This window comes from Medicago sativa, chromosome 8, assembly GCF_051527215.1.
Source record: "Medicago sativa cultivar Bolivia chromosome 8, Bolivia_mono, whole genome shotgun sequence".
Taxonomy (NCBI): Eukaryota; Viridiplantae; Streptophyta; class Magnoliopsida; order Fabales; family Fabaceae; genus Medicago; species Medicago sativa.
Window position 1 is genome coordinate 32,248,784 of NC_140756.1, and position 27,011 is coordinate 32,275,794.

The 27,011-nt window shown below is 33.3% G+C and overlaps 2 protein-coding genes and 1 pseudogene across 4 annotated transcripts; 2 read left to right on the forward strand and 1 right to left on the reverse strand.

Moving 5' to 3' along the window:
- Positions 1-2,371: 2,371 nt before the first annotated feature.
- On the reverse strand, positions 2,372-6,897 carry LOC146898494 (cysteine-rich receptor-like protein kinase 25). 2 transcript variants are annotated; one of them, XM_085735895.1, is made up of 8 exons: positions 6,064-6,897; positions 5,178-5,285; positions 4,929-5,098; positions 4,473-4,683; positions 4,092-4,329; positions 3,856-4,006; positions 3,263-3,500; positions 2,372-2,629 (listed from the first exon to the last, which is right to left on the reverse strand). In XM_085735895.1, the coding sequence occupies exons 1-8, from the start codon at positions 6,845-6,847 to the stop codon at positions 2,598-2,600; spliced, it is 1,932 nt and encodes a 643-aa protein (XP_085592021.1). In that variant the 5' UTR covers positions 6,848-6,897; the 3' UTR covers positions 2,372-2,597. The 2 variants fall into 2 exon arrangements, with proteins under 2 accessions (XP_085592021.1, XP_085592020.1); XM_085735894.1 differs by lacking the exon at positions 2,372-2,629 and having other exon boundaries at positions 3,010-3,500.
- A 5,092-nt stretch (positions 6,898-11,989) lies between these two features.
- LOC146898495 (protein RBL-like) lies at positions 11,990-17,168 on the forward strand. Its single transcript, XM_085735896.1, has 5 exons — positions 11,990-12,088; positions 12,260-12,358; positions 15,063-16,150; positions 16,234-16,495; positions 16,725-17,168. The coding sequence occupies exons 1-5, from the start codon at positions 12,070-12,072 to the stop codon at positions 16,904-16,906; spliced, it is 1,650 nt and encodes a 549-aa protein (XP_085592022.1). The 5' UTR covers positions 11,990-12,069; the 3' UTR covers positions 16,907-17,168.
- A 7,937-nt stretch (positions 17,169-25,105) lies between these two features.
- LOC146898496 (uncharacterized) lies at positions 25,106-26,683 on the forward strand (annotated as a pseudogene). The gene has a single exon (XR_015021995.1). The product of XR_015021995.1 is annotated as an uncharacterized LOC146898496 (transcript).
- Positions 26,684-27,011: the final 328 nt, after the last annotated feature.

Sequence of the window (27,011 nt, forward strand, 5' to 3'; positions counted from 1 at the left end):
ACGTGTGAAATGACCAAAACGTCGGCATTAAAATCACGTATCTAGTAGACCATAGCAGCAACCATCGGTTACTTAAGGGTGAGGTAAATTAATGCACGTACAAGTTTATTTGACAGACATGTTCAAAATTAATACCACCTCAATTTTTTGCTAGTACACCTAAGTTTTTTGGAAGTTTATTTTTCGGATGGAAAAAAATATTTGATAAAAATCAATTTTTCGGACATACATGTTCATTATTTTTTATACTATTTTAATTATAACAAATCAATTCAAAATAACATGTATTATTTTTGAGTAAGTTTTTGCAGAAATTATTTTTAGAAATATAAAGTAAAAACATTTTTAATCTATAACAAACATCATGTCTTTCACATTAGATGATTATTATGATAATAGTATTATTTTTCAAATTTTGTACTAATTATTTTAGTGTTCTAATTAATTGATTAAAATTGAAATAAGTTTCACTACCAGTCTCTATCAGTTCATTGGACAAAGAGTCTTCGTTTGTTTGATGAGTTCCCCCAAAACAAAGGTACTTAGTTTGGTCCTTTCAAAGAAAAAAAAGAAGGTGCTTAATTTGGATGGAGCTTCTTCATTTTTTTGCTTTCAAAAGGAACATCTAATTTGGTTTACCTCAACGTGTGCCTTTTAATGTACGAATTAAAGTTATCACATATATTGTACAATATAAGTTTATGAGTAAACCTTTGTCCAATTTAAGTTTTTGAGTAAAACTTCAAATATTGCTTTATTGAATTTGATAAATGTAACATTACAATTTATTTCAGGTTGATATGGACATTGAGAAGAAGAAGACTAAATAAACACAAAAATACTTAGCTGGCACAACTAGAAATAAATAAATGTTTAGATTAGATAGGTTACAATAAGTGAGTTGAATACCTTATCTTTATTGTCCGATGATTGTAAGTTTAACATTGAAATACTCTAGGACTGCCGGGTGCTTCCCGGTTCGATTCAGTTAGTTGTGTAAAAAAAAAGTTTGGCTAGCAGTCATACACTACGACGTTGATTAGTCTTTCGTCCTAATTTTCGACAGATATACTTGATCTTTTATTAGGAAAACAAGTCATATATTACTTCGTAATCTATGCAATATGGTTTTTTTTTTTATTTTTACGATCACTAATATGATCTTATTCCTGCAAAACAGTTTATGACGTAGTTGTATTGAAACATTGAGAACAGTTTGAGAATGAAGTCCAAAAGTTGAAATCGTTATAGTAATGGTTTCAAGTGATAATCGCATCATGTGACGCGACCAACATTTCATATTACCGTCAAGTTATCATCAGATCAGAGTAAAAGGTAATGATATTTAGAAAATACATTTTTGTATGCGTTATGCTCACTATGAGTAATTGATGGAGCAAATCAAGAAGGGTCAACAAGAGGATCAATATCTAAAGGACTAGTTGTGAAGGGCTCATGGAAAGTGAATTGAAGGAAGACACTGATAAAATATTCTTCTATTTAAAGATAGAGTTGGAGCCTAATGTGTCATAATTGAGGAAGATGAATCTTGATGAGAGTCATAAAATCAGTTTGAGTCTTCATCTCATGTCAACCAAGATGTTTGTTTGTCGAAAAATGTTTCGTAAAGGTGGAGAACCATTGCAACGTTCCTATTGAATACTAAGTTGTTTGTCTTATTTTACCTATTCAGAGGGGCACTGCAAAAATGATATTTCAACCTCGCTAGGGAGATACCCTGTTACAGATGCAGAGGACATTGATATACTTGATGTCGAGACACAAGGATGCCGATCTTTACTAAAGGTTTGTTAAAAAAGAAATTTGAAACCACTTTTCATTTTATCAGGTTAAACATCAGTATCCAAATTAAGTAAATTGTTTGTTGATTTTTATTTAGGCTTTGTATCGGGGAAAATTTCAGAGGGTTTATATTGGCTAAGTTGGTAGGATGAGTGGGTTATAAGTGTTGGTATTCATAAGGACCTCCTTGCACCCTATGAGTTTGAACCCTTCGGGCCACACAAGCCAAGTTCATAGCTGATTAGTGTTCATGAATTTCATCTCGGATCTCGTGGCCTTGACCAACTTTTCAGACTCCCAAATAGACCGACAAAACATACGCCAATGTTTAAGTTCAAAAAAGTCAATCCAAAGAGACCTGCTTATCTAGTTTTGGTCTAAGTTTATTTGAAAACACATGTCTCAAACAAACATCACAACGACAAATCTTAATGAACGATACATTGAACCTTTGGCCAGTCCATATCTCAAGAGAAATATCATTGTGATGGAGACAATTGTTATTTTATCCGTACGCATATTTGTGTTAGAACTTAGAAGTCACTTGAAATCTGTGTTTATTTATGCATTTCCATAACAAGCCTAATATTTGAAATTTTATAGTTACCAACACGATTACAAATAAACTTAGAGAATCATGCATCTTGGTACACATCAAACAATACAGTAGACATACCATTTAGAATGTGTTCTGGGAAGATTTATATCATTGTTCCATTTTTGCTTCTCATAATGGTCAACATTGATCTTGTTTCGTCTAAATCTTGGGCTTAGAATGTTCAAGACACACCAGCTTAAGTATTATATAATGGAAGTTCATATTCTTCTGCCAATTTAAAAGTTTATCACCATCAAACCTCTAAAACAAAGCATATATACCTCAACTTAAATATAACAACCATTACAATAGCATATATACCTAAACATAAAAGAGATTGTTGATGGATATGGTTCTAAAACAAAGAAGAGGAAAGAACAAAGAGAAAGCACAATCTCTGAGGTGTTTGAGCATTATGTTTTAATTTATATTCGATTCGCCCCCATCAACTTTTGTATTCAGTAAATGAAAATTTTTATACTAGCAAACTCATTCAAGAAATGTGAGAGATCCCTTGACTTAGTTTGCACACCAGCCATCAAGGTTATCGTTACAAGAAAACTAAGTCAAGTGTTTGTAATTGTCATCATTAGCGTTATTCCTTAAAGTGAGGGTGAAGAAGTATTTCGAGTTGTAAAACAAACTTGTACAAACCTTGTGTGTTTTTGTCTCAAAATGAAACCTTTTAGAACAACTCAAAACATAATAGTTACATAAGAAAATCTAGGTGCATGTTCTAAGACTTCCTTTTTTCTCATAATATATACATAAATTCAAATCGGGCTATAAACTATCTAGGGGAGACGATAGTTATGGGTACTTCATTAACATAATTATCCTTAGAACTTTTTGAAGTTGTACCTTCTTCGTCGGAAACCCTTGTAACTGAAAATGCTGGTGGCTTGGGATTTGGAAGGGTTATTGTGTCACTACCTAGCATGACAACAACCGTGGACATTGTTGGTCGATCTGCTGCATCTTCTTGTACACACAATAAACCTATGTGTATGCATTTCATTACTTCACCTTCAATGTATGATTCTTTGTGGATTGGATGGATTTTTTCCAAGCATTTTCCTTCACACCAAAGTCTCCATGTCTGCATACAGCTAAGAATATTTAGACACTTGAATTGGAACATTTTGTTAGAAAATCTAAAAAAACCATTCAAGTTATCACCAAAACTTTTGGGATACTTTGCTCGTGACATGTTAATAGAGCAAGTTGTTTAAAATTGTCTATGGCAAGGAAAAATAATATATATGTTTTGTATCCAAAAAAAATTCAAGGTTTGGTTTATATAATCTATAGGTTTTATATTCAAGAGGCTCTCATTTAAAGAAACATAAGAGATTTCACAAAAGTATTATAAAACTATGTCTAGGAACAGTTGGACCATTACACAGATATTTTTCATTTAAAATCAATATGTTGATATGATCAGCAAAACTTACATGTAATAGAAGACTTTGCCTATGGTCTGAGAGAAAGAATTCACCATTTCTTTTTCCATAAATGATTTCTAATATAAGAACTCCGAAGCTATAAACATCAGATTTCACTGAAAATAACCCAACCATAGCATATTCTGGAGCCATGTATCCGCTGTTTAAAACCAATAGAAGGTTAGTTGTAAGAAAGGGGAAATTTTCTAATATTTGATTCGGAAAAGAGTGCAAATAATACTTACTAGGTACCAACAACTCTTTTTGTTTTTGTCTCAATTCGTCCGCTTTCAAATTTTCTTGCCAAACCAAAATCTGATATTTTTGGATTCATTTCACTGTCCAGAAGAACATTGCTGGCTTTCAGATCTCGATGGATGACTCTAAGCCGAGAATCTTCGTGAAGGTATTGTAGTCCTCTTGCGATTCCATTGATAATGCTTAGTTGTAATTTCCAATCTAGTAGCTTATGTTTTTCTTCATCTACCAATCAAAATGAACATTGCATTCATGTTATTGAGGAAAACATATATGCACCGCTAGTGCTATACATATAGAAAAATGCTAGCCCTAAATAGGAGCAAGTATAAAAGTAGATTCTAATCATTAGGATTTTCAAAACTTACTGAAAAGATGAAAGTCAAGACTTGAATTTGGCATATATTCATATACTAATATCTTTTCATTTTCTTCAATGCAGCAACCTAATAGCTTCACAAGGTTCCTGTGTTGCAATTTAGCTATGAATATTACTTCATTCTTGAACTCCTCTAAACCTTGATTAGATGCTTCTGCAAGCCTTTTGACCGCAATTTCTGTCCCGTCTGGTAAAGTACCCTGACAGAAGGATGGAAAAGAAAGTAAAGAGAACATGAGTATGTCAAAATTTGAAAGGAAAACTATGTATTCATCGGTAATATACAGATCTAGATTTGTTGTTTTAGAAAAAGAACGTGTTTACATATAGTAAGCGTTTTCGGACGTTAATATGAGTTCAGATTATACGATAACATATTCAACTTTAAAAGATCCTGGCCGTTAGTATGAGATTGCACGGTTTAGATTGAAAACTGACGATATACCTTGTAAACAGGGCCAAATCCACCTTCCCCTAATTTAGACGACTCGGAAAAATAATTAGTGCTCTGATGAATTACTGTTAAAGGGATTATTGGAAGGTCTCCATCCAATGAATCATCTCTTTGAACATGATTATGAATTGCTTTAGGAATGTTCTTGAATATCGATCCACCTACCAAAGAAAATTGTAAGGATAATTTGTGAAATAACCTTACAGAACTTTCAACATGTATGTAAGTTTTTACAATTACCTTTTCTTAATCTCATGAAGACACAAAAACATACTAAAGCTACTGCCACAAGTACACTTGATAAGGTGATGACCAAGGTTTTGTTCTTACTTGCTCCTTCATGCTTGGCTGCAACAATGACATTGATTAAAATGATACATCGATTTTCCTAATTTATAGAGCAGTTGTCAAATGAATATACAGCAACGATCAAATATTTCAAATGCATTGGTTCAGAATGAAAAGAAAAAGCGAAGACTTAAAATTAAATAACGTCAGAAAATAATCCGGATAAAACAACCAAATGTGTGTTAAAGAATAGGAATCATCTTCTTTCTTTCATATTTCCTCTACCACTAACAACTTCAACTGTATTTCCGGACTAGGTCAATGCCCGAGATCCTGGAGTCAGATGATTCAGTCCCGGAATCAAAGGCCCAACGAGGCATGCAAGTCCATTACAGACCACCTACGTTGGCGAAGAATTGTGGTTCAGACATTAAGGCGCTCAGAGCCAAGATGGGCCATCAAAACGATCGAACAGTCATCTGGCCATTGCGCTTAGAGGGGCACAACCATTTATGCTTACATGACATGCTCAACAATCTATAGTAGATTACCCTCGCTGCAAAAACAGGTACACATTCTTATTTCAAGAAAAACCTCAAAGCACCTTGAAACCTCCGACTTGAGTGTTAAGAGTGTCTTTGCAGGTACACTCCAGTGAAGAACAACAGTCCTCCAGTGAAGGTCCACCGCATTCCAGCAATGAACCACCTTACTCTGTCGTGTCGCAGCTACACCGGCCGTCACTTCTGATCCCTTCCAGACCGGTATTTATTCATAATTTTCTACAATCTAAACTTTGAAAGGAATCCAAATGACCAAGTCAAATATGAAATATTACCTGGATTTGGCACAGGAGAAGAAGATCCTGTATTCTCAGTTAACTGATAGAACTTTTGATCATCAAATCTAATCCCACAACTTGGAGCTACAACAGCCCATGTTACCTTAGTCCCACAACACACTCGAATTTTGTCGAACAAAGTCTCCAAACACTGTCTGCACCCATCACTATTAAGGTCTCCAGAACACTGAACCAAACCATATCTTTTCTCGGTATCACTCCAATTGAACTCACTCGTTGCCCATGATCGGTTTGCTTCTATCATATTTCCCATCAAACTCCTCATCAAATCTACTGCTTTCCCAAGTTCTGTTGAGTCCTTTACGCTTTTGGAGCCAGTAATATTCCATGATGGTGTTACGACAACTTTTCCAAAGTAATTTTCGTTCGAGTAACGAATGATGCATATATCATACCATATTACAGCTGACACACCATTAGGACAACGTTGAGCAATTTCGTTGACAGCACTATTGATACAGAATCGACAAAATTGATCCGCGATGTCACCACGACAATCATAGCTTCCATAAACAACATCATCATGACCATTATTATTGTTTCCTAAGGTGGTGTGGCTAGATTCTTTTCCAGTGGCAGAATCAGAGTTGAACCATAAAAAAAGGTTGTTAACATTAGATTGGTATGAAGTGCTTAGAGATTTTTGTGTTGAGTTGCAAAAATTGTACATGTAAATTGGTGTTTGTGCACTAGTTGAGGTGATGAGGACAAGGAGGAGAAGGAACATGGCCATGAAGCTAACCAACCTCGTACATGTCATGCTGTGTTATGAAATGTTCATAGTATTAGTTGACATTTTTTGCACGTTTGGTTTTAAATTTTTTTTGAGTGATCATATACGTAAACATGATCATGACAGTTTAAATTTCAATTATTGAATATGTACAACGGTCATTACAAGCCCACTCTATTAAAATTTAATTTAATTTTTAAATAAATTAATACAAAACTATGGCATATCATTGAATAATTGAATGATGAATATAAACACGACCAAATTTTATGAGTATTATTCTGTTCACTTTATTATATCCACCTTGAGTTGGTTGAAAGGCACTAGCTACCAAAAACTTGAGGCTAAATTGTCTAGTCAAAGATCGGTTTGATAAATTATGTGCCACTTTATCCTTACGATAGTTGACAAAGAATTTTTCGTATTATGATATCATCAGGATTAATTATATCAAGTATAGATCATATTGGGTTGTTGACAAAGAGAGGTATATACATTAGACCATTTCACACTTGTTAAAAATAGTAGTCATATTTGAACATAAAAAATTGATAATTTATGAGACAATTTATAAAACTTATACTCCGGTCCTTTTGTATAAAGGACATAAAATATTTATCATTGCTTCATTGTGTGTGTCTATAGATAAAAATTATTTTCGCGCGCATTATTACATTGTGTGTATAATTATAATTTTTTTGGATCGCTCATTGTGTGTATTGCTTCATGTGATATTAACATTGGTTGTTGACTAATTAAATGTAGTATCATCAATATCTCGACAAGATTTATACATAGAAAATGTGACATCTTCAACTCAATTTTCCTTGTTAAACGAGTAATGGCCTAAAAATGACAACATAATCATAATAGACATCTGTTATAAACTATTACATTAAATTTTCATGTGATTCACCAAATTTTTAGATTATAATAACCTCAAAGTGATGAATCATATATGATCCCAAAACACACGTTGATTTTGGAGCAATTTTGATAAACAATATTCATATTAAGATCATGAATAAAATGCACAATTACATTTTATTGTTTATCTTTGAAGTTTACAAAGGAATTTAACTTAAATAAATCACACGCAGTTGACTCACTTATTCATTTGTGTGGGCTTTTCCGTTAACTCAATGTGTCAGCATACTTAAATTGCTCTGTGTGGTATAATCGTTATTGACATTTGACAATTCTAATTCGAGCGGATTCACAATTTTTTAATAAGTTAAATTAGTCCATTAAACTTTGCATGGGAGAGAATCGAATATAAGATTTTGAGAGCATGGGAGAGAATCGAATATAAGATTTTGAGAGGAGCACAATCCAAAGTCCTAACATAAATTCATTCCAGAAACCCCGTAACATGAACTCAATCTCTATCTAGGAGAGCATTAAGACTGGACTCTGAGATACAACCATAAACATGGTAACCCAAGACACCACATGTATCTTGCCTCGTTCCATATTATGTGTGTCATGTGATACTTAGCCTTAGGTCTACATAAAAAAAAAAACAATACAAACAATCTTTCCTCAACCATTACGAATCAAATACAATTTTACAAACTCAAAATCATTTGAATTAAATGGTTAGTAATCTCTTATGACTTAATCGAAGGTTCTTAGTTCGAATTCAATCTTATAAGAATGCGACAAAATAACTTTTTCACTCATTAAGATACCATTTCGTTCGAGGATAAATCTCTACAATTACATGCATAAATACTCGATTCATATGAAAAATAGAAATACTCTTTAATTAATTTTTATTTTTTATCAAACTCTTTAATTAGTTTTTATTTTTTGGTCAAACTCTTTAATTATTTTTATAACAGACTAGCGAAAAGAATGGCACTCACGTGTCCGTCTTTTCGCTCTTTTTATTGTGCTAAAGTTTGAAAATTATGAACGGTGTTTTTTTATGATATTTTGATTTTGATTAAACTAAAAATATAAATGTTTGTTGCTTTCAAGTTATAACAAACCAAATTAACCATGATTATCTATTTCAATGACACCAACAATATAACAAAAAAAATATAATCTAAATTCTTTTTTAATGACACCAACAATAATCTTTATTATAAAAAAAATTGTTTAAAGGTATAATTGGGATAATGAAAAAGTAAGTATAAATATATTCATCTAGTTTGTTACACTTTTTAAATGATCAAGGAAAAAAATCAGGAATATACATATATTCATATCGTGTTTGTTACACTTTTTTTAATATTTAAATTTATTCTTATTTATTTGTTACATGTGTTATCTATTCTCTAATTATCTATTCTCTAATTATAAAACTTAATGTCTACCAAAAATACAATCTTACCCCTTCTTAATTTTTTGACACGTCATCAAAATTATATCCTTTTGTGTCTTTTGCATCAACTTCCCCCTATTTTTTCTCTCCTAAAAACAAATTAAAACAAACTCACTCGATAAAACACACTAACTTAATCTTTTTTTAAACAACAAACAAACTTATTCTTAATCTCAATCAAAACAAATTTTCCTATAATTCAACTTCTAAATATCAAAGGAAATAAAAAAACAAATTACAATTTTCTATTCTCTAATTCTAAAATTAATGTCTACCAAAAATACAATCTTACCCTTCTTAATTTTTTTTAAACATCATCAAAATTATATCCTTTTGTGTCTTTTGCATCAACTTCCCTATATTTTTTCTCTTAAAAATAAATTAAAACAAACTCACTCGGTAAAACACACTAACTTAATCTTTTTTTTAGAACAAACAAACTTAATCTTAATCCCAATCAAAAATAAATTTTCCTATAATCCAACTTTTAAATATCTAAAGAGTTAAAAAAAATTACAAAATATTTGCCTTTGTTTTTTCTTTATCTTTTTGGCTAAAGTGCAACTTTGGCCCCTTATCTTTCAAAAAGTTGCGATTTTGGCCCCCTAACTTTGAAAACTACAATTTTGGCCCCCTAACTTTGAAAACTGCTGAGAAGGCGACACGTGTCCCAAAAAAGGGGCCATTTTGAAAAGATAAGGGGCCATAATCGCAACATTTTGAAAAGATAAGGGGTCAATAGACATATTTCCCTTAAGTTAGGGGGTTAAAAGAGCATATTTCCCTAAACATGGGGGATCAAAATTGTAGTTTTCATACTTAAGGGGCCAAAATCGCAACTTTTTGAAAGATAGGGGGTCAAAGTTGCACTTTAGCCTATCTTTTTTTGTCATGAAAAATCATATTAAATAAAAAGAAATAGATAAAGAGACTGAAGGCATTAGACCTGACTTAGGTACAACGAAAAACGGGGATACCACATAATAAATCAGATCAAGTGGATCGATCCAAATCTATCGTAACAAAATTCACTAATCAACAAACGAACCCGTACACGGGCACGAAACCGGGTCACAAAAAAAATGAAAAGTGAACCTCTAAGAAAAACAATTAATGGATCGACCGTCAGCACAATATCAAAATCCAAGTGTCAACAACTCCATAAACAAATTAAATAGCATAAAAGCTCTTTCGAGCTTGAAGAACCAGAGTGTAGACAAACAAAACACTTTGAAACCGGTAGATCTCAACATATTTGGAAACAACAGAGAATCAAAGAAATCAGGCCACTATGTCATATTATAAAATATTATTTTTTTTATTGTTGTAAAATATTAATTATCATACCTTTAGAAAGATGACTCTAAAAAACACTGAAAACATGATAAATGAGTCACTAAATAATATTGTTGTACAATTCATACACGGGACTCATAACGACATCTTTATCAATAATGAAATCTTCACTATTTTAAACATTTCTACAATTTTTTTAGTTTACCACTTCATAATATTTGATAACAACTATTTCAATAATTTTTTCATGGACAAACTACACTAACATCCCTTAAGGTCTTCTTAAATAACACAAACACCCGCTCTATTTTTTAACTAAACACTAATCTCCCTTTTCTTTTTATCAAATTGACAAGCACTTCTCTTATAATATAACACGGTTTAAACTTTGTTAATTCCATTTGTTAATTACGAGTATGAAGTCATTTAATTTTCGACCACTTTTCTTTCCATTTTTCACTTGGTGATTTTTCTCAACTTATTGTTCCTCAGTCAATGTGGTTTAATTTTTAAATGGATATATCGAAGATGATCTTATTTTCATTGATCAAGCACAATGTCCATCCACCAAAATTCTTCTCATTTTTGTATTCTCCTTTGATCTCTTCTGTAATTGCCGATGTTTGATTCTATTTGGTGGTAAAAACAAATGTTGTTATAGTTTCTCTATTGCAAAAAAAAAAAAACAAAAACCTCATTTAACTTAATTTTGAAAAGAGAAAACAGATACAAACAAATCAAGAAAAAACATCATTTAACTTAATTATGAAAAGAGAAAATAGATACAAACAAACCAAAATAGCTGAAATTAAATTGTATATTAACAAAGTTATTGAAATGGATAAAATGAGGGGAGATTGATGTGTTTGGAAAATTATAAGGGGTACTTATGTTCTTTAAGAAAATCTAAAGGGAAGTCAAAGTAATTTGCCCTTTTATCATTAATGTCAACTTTATCTTTAGTTTTTTTTTTCCTGATTTTCTCAATTCATATAGTATTGCAATGCGCTTTGATGCATAGTCCACCACTTCGAATTAACCCGTGCGTAGCACGGGCCCGTGCTTAGCACGGGTTTGTTGCTAGTTTGTATTGAAAATTGGTAACTTTTTTGGAAAGAAAAAAAGGCAGCCCAAAAGAGCTGAAAGAAGTTATTCTATATAATATAAATAAATTTTGCTCAAAAAAAAATATAATATAAATAAATGAATTAACAAAAAAAAAATAAATGTATTTGTCTATATTATAAACCAAATGCATATGTTTGTCGAATAAACCATCAAATTGTTTTCGATAGTCATTATCAAATTAGTCTCAGACTCTATTAATATTTTAAACTAATCCTTATCTTTGTCAAAAATTTCTTAATTAAGTTCTTGTCTTTATGTTTTTATCGCATGACAATGGATCTAGTTGAGAAACTTTTGAATAAACATGAAAATATTAATAATTAATAATAGCTTACAAAGACAGAAAAAAATTTGATACTAGTTTAGTTGATATTTGTCTTTTATGCCAAAACTAAGGACCGGAGTATTAGTTTGAGAGAGACGTTGTTTGTGTCACTCCCCATTTCGCTTTCCCTCTCTCTCGGGTTTGCAACTTGGAGCTTCTCTTGAAACCATGAACAACTCCATTATCGGTTAGTTTTCCCCTTTTCTTCTCCCAATTTTTCAATACTTATTATTAGGGCACAATTCCTTCCTATTCTTCTAAACGTTTTTTAATTTCTAGTTAATTTTTCGTTATTATTTTTATGCTAAGTTCTGATAATGTTATTAATTAATATTAATTATGGTTTTCGATTATGAAGATCCGTTGCAAGGTGATTTCCCAGAAGTAATAGAAGAGTATTTGGAACATGGAATTATGAAATGTATTGCTTTCAATCGTCGCGGTACCCTTCTTGCTGGTAACTCTCTCTTTTCCAAACATTGTGTATTTCAGTGACCAAAATACCCTTGCTGTAGTTGGTTTGAAAAGAATTAGGTTTAATTGTATGTTGTATTGTAGTTATATCAAATTTAAAGGATTTTACCGAGGTTTGTATTGTGGTTGCGTCGTAATTCTTCACATTGTAGAGAATTGTGGTCCAATGACGCAGTGGCGTTGCAATGGCAGACGCATCAAAATATTTGATGTTACTGTGACGAAAACAATAATGGTTTGAACCATATGAAAATTCGGGTTTCTGCTAATGATTGTGGGAGTCTGTGTTTGAATTCTAGTTGATGCTTAGTCATGTGATCTTTTGTTGCTTTGTGAATTTGTTATTCCTTGTAGTTATTAGGGGCCGCTATAGCGGCATTGCGTAGTCGCAGCCAAATAGCATAGCAGAGGAATTACAGTTGTCACAGCCGCTACAGTGAAGTTCTTGTGAAAACCAAAATATGCCCTCAAGTTATTGTCATTCACACTGTTTATATTTGGACATCTTAAAGCTTTACTTTATAACGGATTTGAGCATAGTTACATAATTCGCTAGACTTCCTGAGAACCGCCTACCAATTTGGGTGTGTTTTTTCTGTGGTGCGGTGTCCCTTAGATTTGGGGTTCTTGGGCTAGCGGCTTTTGTCCAATTTGTGGGTGTTTTTCTCTTGATCATGTACACTTTGTAAGTCTTGGGATTGGCTGCTGTTTTATGGTGCCTTTCCCTTTCTGAATTTCGGTTGCCCCTATATTGTGTTTGTTCCTTGTAATGCCCTCATGCACTTCTTGTGTGTGGTGGACTTTTTTAATGAAGTTTTGCTGATTAAAAAAAAGAAGGGAAATTTGATTTTTTATTTTATATACAAAACATTGAGCTTGAATCTGGACTTGATTGGGCGTCGTTCAACTACTGTGAGACTGTGAGTTCCATTGAAAAGTCTGCAATGGCGTTGCGATTGTGGAGGCATCATAATCTCTGGCTTTTTCCAATGATGATGGGGGTCTGTGTCAAATTCTAGCATTTTAATTTGGGTTTAAGTTAATATTTAGTGTATTTGCTTTCGTGTTCTGCTAAATAGAGCAGCCTGGTAAATTTTTGTGTGGAGAAGTATGCCGATTTTGTACGCAATGGATGCTTAGTGCTTATTTTGTAAATTCGTTTACAACAACAACCAAGCCTATCTCTGTAGTAATTAACAGCTCCTGTAGTGGCATTGCACGGCGTTTTTGTGCAGCGGCCAATTAGCATAGAAGGAGAATAATAGTTGTAGCTGTCGCTACAGTGAATTTCTTCATAAAAACCCAAATTTTCCCTCAAGTTATTGTCATTCACGCTGTTTTTGTTTGAACTTCTTGATGGTCCTTTTTCCCTAAAGCTTATTTACTTTATAATAGATTTTAATGTTGATAATAATGAACTTTGATTATTGGTTATGAATATCATTGGTTTTGTGTATTCTTCTATTTTTGAGTTTACCATGTGTGTTAATACAATATAAATTTCATCTATTGTTTCATTAAACTTTAAAGTAGTGGTCATACCGCTACACACTATACAGCTATAGCATTTTGGTGGTTTTGGTTACACTCCGCCATTCTTCATTGACCATGTAGATCTTAGAATATTTAGGGTGTTTAATCTGTATATTTAAGGTCGATTGGTTGCCCTAATTAGGAAAAATGTTAGGAGCAGATTGCCATTTGCAGATTAACACCCTTGTAGTTATGGCTATAATTGATGCTGAATTAGGCACACTCTCTGTTTTCGTCTGAAAATCCACAATCCACTCTGCCAATTGCAGATTAACACGATTGGTTACCCTGTAAGGTCTCAATTTCTGTAGTTTCTGTCAAGGTTTGAAGTGTGTATAAGGAGGGAAAGTCTATGTCTCCTGGGTACCTGGGGTATGAAATAGATAGTGCGCTGTATTGATATCCGGTCTATATCACATTGATACTAGGGAAGAGATTGATTGTTTAGCAATAAACTTTATCCTGTTTTCTGGTCCACTTCTATTGTAATGTAATGAGTATGATGTCAAATGCTATATATTGCTTTTGCTATTGATATGATAGTATGGAAAGTAAAAAGGTATTGGTTATGACAATGGTAATTAATTGAAGAGATTTGTTCCTCGTTTTACGGTAATCCAACTTCGGTATTTTCAAAAAATCATTAGGCTGTAAACATTCAAATGGTTATAATGCATTGCACTGTTCTGTGATACCATTAACGATGGTATAGATTTATAAGTGTGAATTCATGCTTGAAATTGTCCGTTCTTCTAATCTTTTTATCATTTGCCTATTTCTTTTTTGTCAACTACCTAAACCTTTTGCGATGAGTTTGGTCAACACGTATGTGTGTTGCATGTAATTTATCTAGAAAAGAAAAATTTAGCACTTTCAAGTATTTACTGTAAAAACTTTCTGAGTATACTTTATTTATTTTCATTGTGGGATTAGATTTCAGGAGGTAGTATTAGTGAGTGTATATCTTTCTAGTCAACACGTTTTTTTTATTTTTTATTTTTTTTACTTTGAAGCATATATGCTTAAATTTGCATTTGAATGTGTGGATTGGATTAAAATATAGCATGTGTTGCTCTTTTATGAATTATTTACTCAACGTATTCTACGTTACCAACTTTCTCACTCATGTTAATTGATTTGATAAATTGAATCAGCTGGCTGCAATGATGGAAGCTGTGTTGTCTGGGATTTTGAAACCAGGGGCATTGCTAAAGAGCTTCGAGATAATGAATGTTCTTCTCCCATCACCAGTATTTGTTGGTCAAAGTGTGGTAATCGAATTCTTGTATCTGCTGCTGACAAGTCGTTATCCCTGTGGGATGTCATGAGTGGTAAAAGGATAACAAGAAGAGTTTTGCCGCAAACCCCTTTACTAGCTCGTCTTCATCCTGGGTCCTCAAAACCATCTCTCTGCTTGGCGTGTCCTCTCTCATGTGCTCCAATGATTGTTGACTTAAACACTGAAAATACAACTTATCTTCAAGTTTCTGTCTCTGAGAAACCAAGTGGACCAAACCCTGCCTCACGCAACAAGTGTTCTGATGGAAGTACCTCCTTCACACCTACTGCTGCATGTTTTAGTAAGTATGGAAACCTGGTTTATGAGGGAAACTCGAAAGGTGAAATTCTTGTAATTGACAGTAAAGATGGCGAGGTGCGTGCCATGGTTCCTATCTCTGGTGGTTCAGTAGTGAAGAACATCGTATTCAGCAGGAACGGACAGTATCTTCTAACAAACTCAAATGATAGAGTTATCAGGATCTATGAAAATCTTCTTCCACCAAAAGATGAGGTTAGAGCACTAGCCGAACTTAACGAGAACCTCGGTGATCTAAATGGTGTTGAGAAGTTGAAGGCTGCAGGATCAAAATGTTTAACTTTGTTCCGTGAGTTTCAAGATGCAATCACAAAGGTGCACTGGAAGGCACCCTGTTTCAGTGGTGATGAAGAGTGGGTTGTTGGTGGTTCTGCTAGTAAAGGAGAGCACAAGATTTACATATGGGATAGAGCTGGACATCTTGTGAAAATCCTTGAAGGGCCTAAGGAAGCCCTTATTGATTTAGCGTGGCATCCTGTACGTCCAATTGTTGTATCTGTTTCTTTGAGTGGAATAGTTTATATCTGGGCCAAAGATTACATTGAGAACTGGAGTGCTTTTGCTCCTGATTTCAAAGAGATTGAGGAAAATGAGGAGTATGTGGAGCGAGAAGATGAATTTGATTTGAATCCCGAGACTGGTAAGGTATGTGATTGTTATATGGTCATAGTACTTATTATTCTTTCATCTTCCATTTTATGGTCTCAACCAAGTTCATATCCTTGCAGGTAAAAGGATCTGATGTCAATGAAGACGAGGACGTTGACATTGTGACAGTTGAGAAGGATCCTGCTTTCAGCGACTCTGATATGTCCGAGGAAGAGCTATGTTATCTACCAGCATCTCCCTGCCGCGATGTTCCTGAACAGGAAGACAGGTTTTTAGAAAGTTCTTCAAAGATTGGGGACAGCAATAACTCTGGATCACCATTTTCGGAAGAAGTGGTAGCAAATGGACATATGATGAGCCATGCCTCAAGTCCAGTTGAAGGTAATGTCATGCCATTCAAAATATGCTTGTAACAGATTATTTTCATTCCTAAGAATCTTAATTTTTCTATTGAACTGTTGAACCACTTTGTGAGGCCTGTATGAGTTTAGGTTTCTTGCCCATGCTGTTCTCAGAATTTGAATATTTCAAAATACATTGATTCTGTTATTTAAAAAACATTACTACAGTGTTTGCATTTTTGACATTTTGCCTTCAACATTATTTACAGATGATGCTGTGGGAACACGAATTAAAAGAAAGCGGAAACCATCAGAGAAGGTGTTGGAGTTGAAGGCAGAAAAAGTCGATAAAACCTCAAAATCTGGCAAATCATCAAGAACCAAAACTAAATCTTTGGTTGATGAGAACAATGGTAATGGTTTTTATTATGATGACCTGTCTGATGAATGACAGCAGATTGTAAATGGTTTATACAAAAGTACATTTTATTAATTTCTTTTCTATCTTTTTTACTCAATTTTGAAAGATAGAATTGCTTAGCAAATTTTCATCAGGTGGGTTCAAGCCATATATAAATATGATTGATTTGGTCATGCAAGCAAATGTTTTGTTGTTTAGATAGATCGATTTCAACACAACATTTGAGAATATTGAACAAGTTTTATATTTGTTTGATTTGATATAGAGCAAGGCCAATGGCAAAAGTTATCCACACATGTGTTACACTTAATTCTGAGGTGATGATCAGCATACACAAATGAAATGAAACTATTTTTGTATGGTACAAAAAGCAATTTTTACCCACATTATGTGGTTGCCTGTGTAGCCCGGATTTACAAATTTTTTATAACAGAACATATATGCATGTAAAATTCTGGATATAAATATGCATTGATTAATATTTATTGATATATGATTATAAATATCACAATTTATAAAAAATACTAATACTTTTCAAAACAAAGTATAGAGTTAATGTGTGAATCATAATAATCTAGGATGTCTCGAAGCAATTTTGTTTAATGTTGACTGTTGAGTCTCTTCGCTCTTATTATCATAAGTGTGCAATAACTCTCTTTTCACAACCTCAACTCACCTTTTTCTCAAATTTATATTTTCTATCTCTTCGCTCTTATTATCATAAGTGTGCAATAACTCTCTTTTCACAACCTCAACTCACCTTTTTCTCAAATTTATATTTTCTATCATACGTATCTGTGAAGTATTTTATAAACATCAGTGTGTATATATGTAATATCTGATAAAATGTTTTATAAGAATTAAAAAATAATAATTCTGATACTTGGATAAGTATTTGGGTGTATCCACACAGTATCTCTATTTGATAGTATCAAATAAAGTATTTGAGAGCTTCGTAGATGGATGCTTTCGGTAATATACAATTAACATTGACCCATAATAATTTTTAGTATTACATAGGTTGACCCTAAAACTTTTTATTAGAATTCAAGATCACCATTTCATTACATTGTAAGGATTTTACCTTTTCCATCCTCACATAGAACTTCTCCATGTACCTCTCGACTTCTTAATCATTGAGAAAGTCTCGAACATGAGTAACATCCACTTGATTTGAAGAGCTAGTTGCCTTTCTTTTACATTTCTTTCCAGCAGCCTTGATTCTTAGGTTTGGACCCATTAATTTCGATTTGAGGATGAAAGAATGAGAGGAGGGTTATGAGTTGTTAGAATAAATATTTGAGTATTTTGGAGAGGTTATGTGATAGTGATAGGTTTTGTTTGGGGTTAGAGAGTGGGAGGTTCGAAAATAAGTGAGGGAAGAAGTTGAAAAATGAGTTTTTGGTTGGATAGCCATGATGCAAAGATATATTTCAACTCTGACCCATTTGATTGGAATCAACATTAATAGTGTGAATAGATTCATTTAATTCGATTCAATTTATTGACATGAATCATTTGAATCAATTCAAATTCTCATTTTTGTTTTTGAAAATTTTGATTTTTTTTTTTTGTTGTTGAAAAAAATAGGTATTTTGAGAAATAATTTTAGATTAAGAATCAAATCACTATACGACGTTTATTTTGACACATACAAAATTACATAAATATAAGTAGGCACATGACATGAATGGTATAATGAGTAGAGACGACACACAAGTATACAATCACAAAAAAGTAGGCATGCAAGATAAGGGACAATGAAGAGAGATAGCATGCATAGAGGGAGACAAATATCATACCACAAAACAAGGTCTCATGTACTAAATTGCAATTACGACTTGAGATAAAACAAGAACAATCAAAACAAGAATACAATTCTAAACAAGCAATTAGGTAAGGAAGGGTATAAACCAGTTGAATGAATCCAATTCACCTGAATGCTTCAACCAAGTTGGACTATATGAGATTCTTCCATATATGACTAGATGTAATCCTTAAGCATGTTAACTAGTGTTGAGTTAGTTCGTCTTATTTCCAGATGATGGACATGATAATACTTTGTCATTAGTTTCCTATTTTGTTCTTCATAACTTGATAAAGATGATTATATACCCTATGTAGATAAAAGTAGCGTTAGCAACACTCTTTTTAACACGAAGTTAGTACAAAAATATTTCATGTACTTTGTTATCATAAAAACATCAATCGTAAGATATTATTTCTTGAACTAAAGTGGTTCTAATACTTTCCACCTACATAATTGGCTTATGAGAAGCGGAAGAAGCACTTATACTTGAAACACATGTCAATTATAACTTGGAGTTTCCTTCAATCATTCATACTGAATGAAATTAATTTAATAAAGACAATATTTGGGACTAGCTTCTTTTTTCGATGTTCGTTTGTAATCAACAGTTTGTACCATGTGTTTTTCCTTGTACTCCTTATATTGGAAATAATCTTTCGAGTGGTTAATATATTTCATTTTGATATATGTTGAAAAATAAAGCACCACACACGAGTAAGGCAATATGTTGCTTATTTTATCTTCTTAATATCATGCAAATATTTAATGTCATTGATGATAATATGGATTCTAATTCCCCTAATATTATAAATGCTTTTTTTTTTTCAAGTATCCTAGTGGCTAGAAATTCACCTTTAAGGTGAATAGATGAGGTGTTTGGGATTTGAAACCCGACCTATATATCATGCAATTTCCATACTAACCTGAGTTAGGATCATGGGTAAAAAAGTATATGAGTTCTAATAACTACGAAATAGGAAGTATCGACTCTATCCTTATCGTTTTTACCTTTCATTTATACTATTTTACCTTTCATTTATACTATTTTATTAAATACAATTTATGAAATCTATCAATTACTATTTTATTAATTAATTATACCCTTCATTTACGGTTAAAAAAAATACTCTTTATTTAGTCGATCAAATAATTTTTTTTTGTCAAGTAGCTAGAGTTAGGTGAGTTAGTGGGAATTTGGAATTCGAACTTGACGAACTATGTTTACGGGGACAAATAACTAATTTTTTTTAGGGTTAACTATGTTTTTAGTCCTTACATTTTGCGCCCTTTTGAAGAATAGTCCATACATTTCATTAAATGATTTTAAAATCCTCACATTTTATCTCTGTTATCAAAATTAGTCCATGTTGTTCATTCGCTAATGGAATGTTGATGTGGCAGTTAGTGGGACCCAATTATTTTAAGGTTAAATATGTTTTTGGTCCCTACATTTTTCGTGACTTTGAAAAATAGTCCTTACATTTCAATAAATGTTTTTAAAATCCCTAAAATAATAAGGACTATTATTCAAAGTCATGAAAAATGTAGGGACCAAAAACATATTTAACCCTAAAATAATTGGGAATTAACAGCAGAGACTAATTTTGATAACGGAGATAAAATCCCTACATCAATATTCCATACATCAACAACATATTCAAAGTCATTAAATGTTTTTAAAATCCCTACATCAACATTCCGTTAGAGAGTTAACAACAGAGACTAATTTTGATAACGGAGATATAATGTGAGGATTTTAAAAACATTTAATGAAATATAGGGACCATTCTTCAAAAGGGCGCAAAATGTAAGGACTAAAAACATATTTAACCCAAATTTTATGTTATTAATCAAAAAATAAATCAATTATTTTATTGGTAAATAATAATAAAAATAAGTAAAATTGTTTAAACAATAAAAATGAAAGAAAGTTTGATATTTAGGTATAGTGCTTTGTCTATGGTGTATAAGTAAGGTAAGTCTTGCACCATGCACAAGTTGGTTCTCACAATTAAATCAATAATATCACCATTAAATTAATTGAAATATTATGTGACTTATTTTTTAAATGGTAGAAAATATATATGTGCATATATATGATACAAGACTAATTTTCATGTGTACATTAGACAAAAAAAATAGGTTTTTTTTGCATGTTTTTGGTCCCTATAAAATTGAAAACTTCTAAGTTTAGTCCTTACTTAATTTTAATAGGTTTTTTAGTCCCTATTACAACAAAGTTTTTTTAATTATCCTTAAACTCCTAAATTTTTGAACGATTTTTTTGAGACACGTTTAGAACACTATGAAGGTTCATTTACTAAAATTTAGAATTTTTTAACATGAAACGAATTAAATATGAATTTTTTAAAATAGTAAATGTTAAAGATAAAATTAACAAAATCTGGACGTAGAAATCAAATTTTACGACAATTTTTTGCAGAGGAACTTTTAGTAATGTTCTTAACACGTCTTCAAAAAATTGTTCAAAAACTCAAGAGTTTAAGCATAAATTAAACAAATTTGGATTGAGGAGGGACTAATACTAAGTGTAGAAAAATAATTAGGGACTAAAAGAACTATTAATATTAAGTAAGGACTAAACTTAAAAGATCCCAATTTTATAGGGACCAAAAACATATTTAACGCTTAAATTTAAATAAAAATATTATTTTTAACTTCAAAATGCCTCATTTTAAAGTCTGTTTTAAGCCTCAATTATTGATGGATCGGTCCTGATATTTTATATAGAGCAATGACAATTGGACATCAATTTAATGACAACTTCGTTGACAACCATATTTTTCTCTCTTCTTATTGGTCAATAACAAAGGAGAAAGAAAAATGAAGAGAGAATATATAAGAATAACATCTGAATATGAGAAAGAAAATTGTCAAAAAGTTATCACAAAATAGTAGTACAAATATCATTTCTCTTATATCCATGAGGTTTGTTAGAAGACATCCACTAAATTTTAAGAAGATATTTTTTAGCAAGTTATAACTAAAAAACAACTTCATAAAAACTAATGAGTGTCTTCTAGCAACTCTATAAGCATTTACTAAAAGACACCCACAATTTTGTTTGAAGGTATCTTTCAACGGGTTATATCTAAAAAGTAGGCAATTACACCTTGAAGTGTGGGTTGTTAAAACATACACCCTCCGGTCACTATTATAAGCAAAACTTTGCATTTTAAATTCATTCATTAAATGATGTATGTGGTCTATAAACTAAAAAACAACTTCATAAAAACTAATGAGTGTCTTCTAGCAACTCTATAAGCATTTACTAAAAGACACCCACAATTTTGTTTTTTTTTTGAATCGGCAAATATTATTAAACGGCATCCCCGCAAGACGCAGGGTATAAACGAAACAAGATACAAATGGTGCCGCATATAGACGGTACACCATAACCACCTATGAAACACCCAAGAAAATAAACCCACCAAAACACAACAACACCTAAAACAGACTCCAAAAAAAAACAAACACTGTAAACACGTTATTCACCACCGCCCATTGTCACTACTCTCACCCAAAGAAAACTGTCAAAATAAAACACCTATACCCCAACACCCAGGCTAATCCACAATTCGAAAAGCATCTGACCGAAGGATGATGTAGCTGCCACAACCTCGCGACCCCTGATCCACCGAAAGAGCACAAAACAAAAGCCCAAGAACCAACTTGAGTCAAAGAACTAACTCCCGATCTCGAATCAAAAGTGATCGGCCCACCAAACTTTAGAACCAAATTAGCAGGGCACCCCTCGCCCCCGGTAGACCAGAGAAAAACCAAAACAAGTCAAACAGAGATCGCAGCTGGACCTCGACTCCCGATCTCGATGCCAAATGAACCGGCCGACCGAAAAACCAGCAAACAATATGTAAGACGAAAGCATGACATGCGAAGATTAAACAACACACATAACCAAAGGAAAAGGCTTAACACAATGGGACACACACCCTCCAAACTCCAAAAACACCTAAACCACCCAAAAGGCACAAACCAGAGCTAGTGACGACGAACAAGGACACATGTAACAGAGGTTGCTTCCAAAGGAAATCACCCAAACAAGGACCCACCTCCTAAAATAAAACATCAACCATCACCATACATCATCACCTCCACCACACCTCACCACCACCACACATCACCACCCCCACCATAAGTGAAAAACCTCCACCACCATTACATCACCATCGCGCCTCACCACCACGATCACTTTAGTACTACGCCGCCAAACAGCCTCACCAATAAACAAACAGCAACACTAACATAGATCTTGAGGAAGACGAAACCCAACAACAAAACACGGGCAGCGACGCCGGTTTGAAGCGAAAACACAACCCATATCATAAAAAGGTGACCGTCAATGACAAGGAGAAGACATTCGTCGGCAAAGTAAAAGAGGACCAATGGATGAGCGAAACGACGGATTTATGACTAACACCCCAATCTCACCAAATAAAATCTCCACCCTTAAAATCCATTGAGAACTTGACACAAAAACACCATTAACATGTCAACTCCCAACCCAACACCACCATGACTTCTACAACTTCTCAAAGCGTTAAAAGTGAATTCAGCAAAACAACCCAACCCACAAGAACATAGAAGCCCCAAAGTTAAAGTGGCATAACATAGTCAATAATGCTTGCAATAGCATAACATAACATTATGAAGTGCACAATAACAACAACTATGCCTTGTCTAGAGTTGTAAAGTGGCAAAAACATAGTTAAGCTCCACGACAAACAGAAAAGGAACACATTGGAGCTAAAACAAATAGCAACTAAAGATCCAGATCCGGATTTGATATCAGAACCAGATCCGGACTCGAATTAGCCACCACACCAGTACCGGCACCCACAGAACCTCCCCGAAAAACCACCATGAATCTCAAATAGTCACCACCAGAAAACCGCCGCCGGAAGAAAACTATGAGTCACCACCATAAACCTCCGCGAGTTGAGCTGCTACAGCCTCCTAATACCACCGACGCAAGAGACACAGTGAAGTCGGAGGTGAGGTGAGGTGATGCGGAGGCCGCGCCTCGTCGCATCACCGTCGTTTGGATCTACATCTTGCAAAAGGGTGGTTGGACTTGAGGGAAAGGGAGACAGGAAGTGGTTTTAGAGAGGACAGAGGATTTAGTTTAGAGAGAGAAAGGTGAGGTGATCAATGGTAATGACCCACAATTTTGTTTGAAGGTATCTTTCAACAGGTTATATCTAAAAAGTAGGCAATTACACCTTGAAGTGTGGTTTGTTAAAACATACACCCTCCGGTCACTATTATAAGCAAAACTTTGCATTTTAAATTCATTCATTAAATGATGTATGTGGTCTATAATAAAGACCATATACATCATTAATTGAATGAATTTAAAATGCAAAGTTTTGTTTATAATAGTGACCAGATGGCGTACCTTATAAAAACTAGTGCGTGTCTTCTCACAAACATCAGAGTTCGTTAATAGTCCAAAATTATTTCAAAGTAGATACATCGCAGGGAGACATCAAAGATACGTCGCAGGGAGAGCATCTCCAATGGGGGTCCTTATTTAACAAGGATCACTCCCCATTAAAAACTCTCCATTAAAGGAAGAAAAAAATGAGTCTCTGTTAAGCAACATGCAACTATATAAGGACTCTCTTTCCTGGACAACTAACGAGTCTTGAGTCTCACGTTTAAAAGAAGTAATAAAATATGTACTAGTTGGTCCCACTCGCAAAAGAAATAATATTTTAAATACTTTAAATTGGAGTCCTTATTAGTGTATTGTCATTGGAGTCATTGAATTCTTAATAGGTACTTTCATTAAAAAAATTATAAATAAAAGATATATACACGTGTGGTCCGTTTAAGAAGTCTCTATTAGTGTATTACCATCGTGGGGTGGTGCCATATTGTGGTGCATGACTGTAGTACAAGATAAAATTGCACATGCGTGTTGAAAAAATTTGTACGTTAAAAGAAAGACACTTGTTTTTTTTTGTCAGGACGAGAGACACTTGTTTGATCACGGTCCTAAATTAAAAGGATTAAAACAAGCACATTTTTTTAGTGGACAAAAAAATATTTTTTTTGAGAGAATAAAATTATATATTATTAATTAATTTGAAAATGCATATTATTTATTAATACGATGTGTGTGTTCAAATTAATCATTTTTACTTGAATTGTGATTAAGAATTGTTGCTGATCAGCAATATCCTCAACCCCTTCTACTATAATAGTTCCAACATTTTTTTTTTTTTGAGGGGAATAATAGTTCCAACATATATTTTTGTTTTCTACACGCATGTGCAATCTTATCTTATCCTTTCCAATCATGCACCACAAAAAACATAATACACAAATCAGTAAACTTTTTTATAAATAGATTACCCATGTGCGTCCTTTCTCTCACCCACCCAACATCACAATTCTTTCCAAGTCTCAAAAGAGTATTTACCTTAGTTATGAGTTCCATCCAAGTCCTCTCCACCACTACGGTCCATGCACCAAATCACAATCCTTGTGACCAAAATGATCATCATACAATCGATCTAACACCATGGGATCTACAATTCCTCCCATTTGGAGTCAACCAAAAGGGCCTTATTTATCACCATCCTTTCAAATTAAACACATCAAATCAAATCGAACACCTTAAACACTCTCTTTCATCCACCCTCGAATTTTTTCCGCCCTTTACGGGTCGTCTCAAAATCAAGGAATACGAAGATAACACCATCTCGTGTTCCATCATATGCAACAATGCGGGTGCACTCTTTGTCCATGCTGCAGCAGAAAATACCAGTGTCAATGACATCCTTGGAGCCACGTATCATCCTAAAATTCTCCACTCATTTTTTCCATTTAACGGAGTGAAAAACTACGAAGGGACATCAAAGCCATTACTTGCAGTCCAAGTAACAGAACTGGTTAATGGCATCTTCATTGCTTGCACAGTTAATCATGCGGTCGTTGATGGTACGTCGATTTGGCAATTCATCAATTCATGGGCCAAAATCTCAAATGGTTGTCTTGAAATATCCAAAATTCCATCATTTGAACGTTGGTTTTCAGATGGTATTCAACCTCCGATTAGATTTCCTTTCACAATAGAACCACAAAATAATCATCATTCTAATAATGATTATCATAAAGAAGAAAAACTCAACCTATATGAGAGAATGTTTCATTTCACAAAAGAGAATATTGCAAAACTAAAATTCAAAGCCAACTTAGAGGCTGGTACAAACAACATATCTTCTTTGCAAGCACTTTTCACTCACATTTGGCGATCTATTATACGTTCCAAAAATCTTGAACCCCAAGAAGAAGTGCATTATGTGGTGGTTATGGGCGTTAGACCAAGGTTGATTCCTCCGTTGAAAGAGGATTATTTTGGTAACGCATTGATAGATCCTGCTGTTAGCATGAAAGTTGGTGATTTGTTGCAAGACAATGGACTTAGTAAAGGTGCTTTGGAGATGAACAAGTTGATTGCTTTGCAATCTGATGAGATGTTGAAAAATGACTATGAGAGTTGGTTGAAAACACCTAGTTTTATTACTGATGCTAAGTTCAACTGTAAAACATTAGTGGGTAGTAGTTCACCCTGGTTTGATGTTTATGGTAATGATTTTGGTTGGGGAAAACCTGTGGGGGTTCGAACTGGGAGTGAAAATAAAGAAAATGGAAATATTTGTGTGTTTCAAGGTGTAGAAAAAGGTAGTATGGATCTTGAAGTGTGTTTGTCCCATGAAACTTTGGAGGCAATTGGTAATGATCCTGAGTTTATGGATGTTGTGTCCAAGTAATGTTGCCTCTAGTGTTATGCAAAAGCTTCGGTATACCATTTCAGTTTATCTCCTGTTTGGTTTGTATTTTGTGTTACCCATGAATAATTATGTTTTTTTAGGAAATAATTATGTTGATGTCTTAATTTTTTTTTTCTTTCTTTCATTACTATGGTAATTAAGAAGGTTTAGTTTTTCGATTTTTATAGTGTATATTGTGACTTTGAGGCTTGCACCCATATAATAGACTTTAGCTAATCAATTACTCCATTAATTGAATAAATCCTTGGCATGCTTTAGATTTGGTGCAAGATCAATTCAAGATACCATAGTAGGTGTTCATGAGTATAGAGGTTGTCATCGCCCTGCAAGATTGCCAATGGAGGGATTTATCAACTGATTAGACATAAATCAACCGATTCACCTCCAAACTAGAGGTTCTTTGTTCACATGGGCAAATGGGAGGAGAGGTTCAAGTTTCATTGAGAAAAGGTAAGATAGATCAATTTGTAACCATAAGACCATC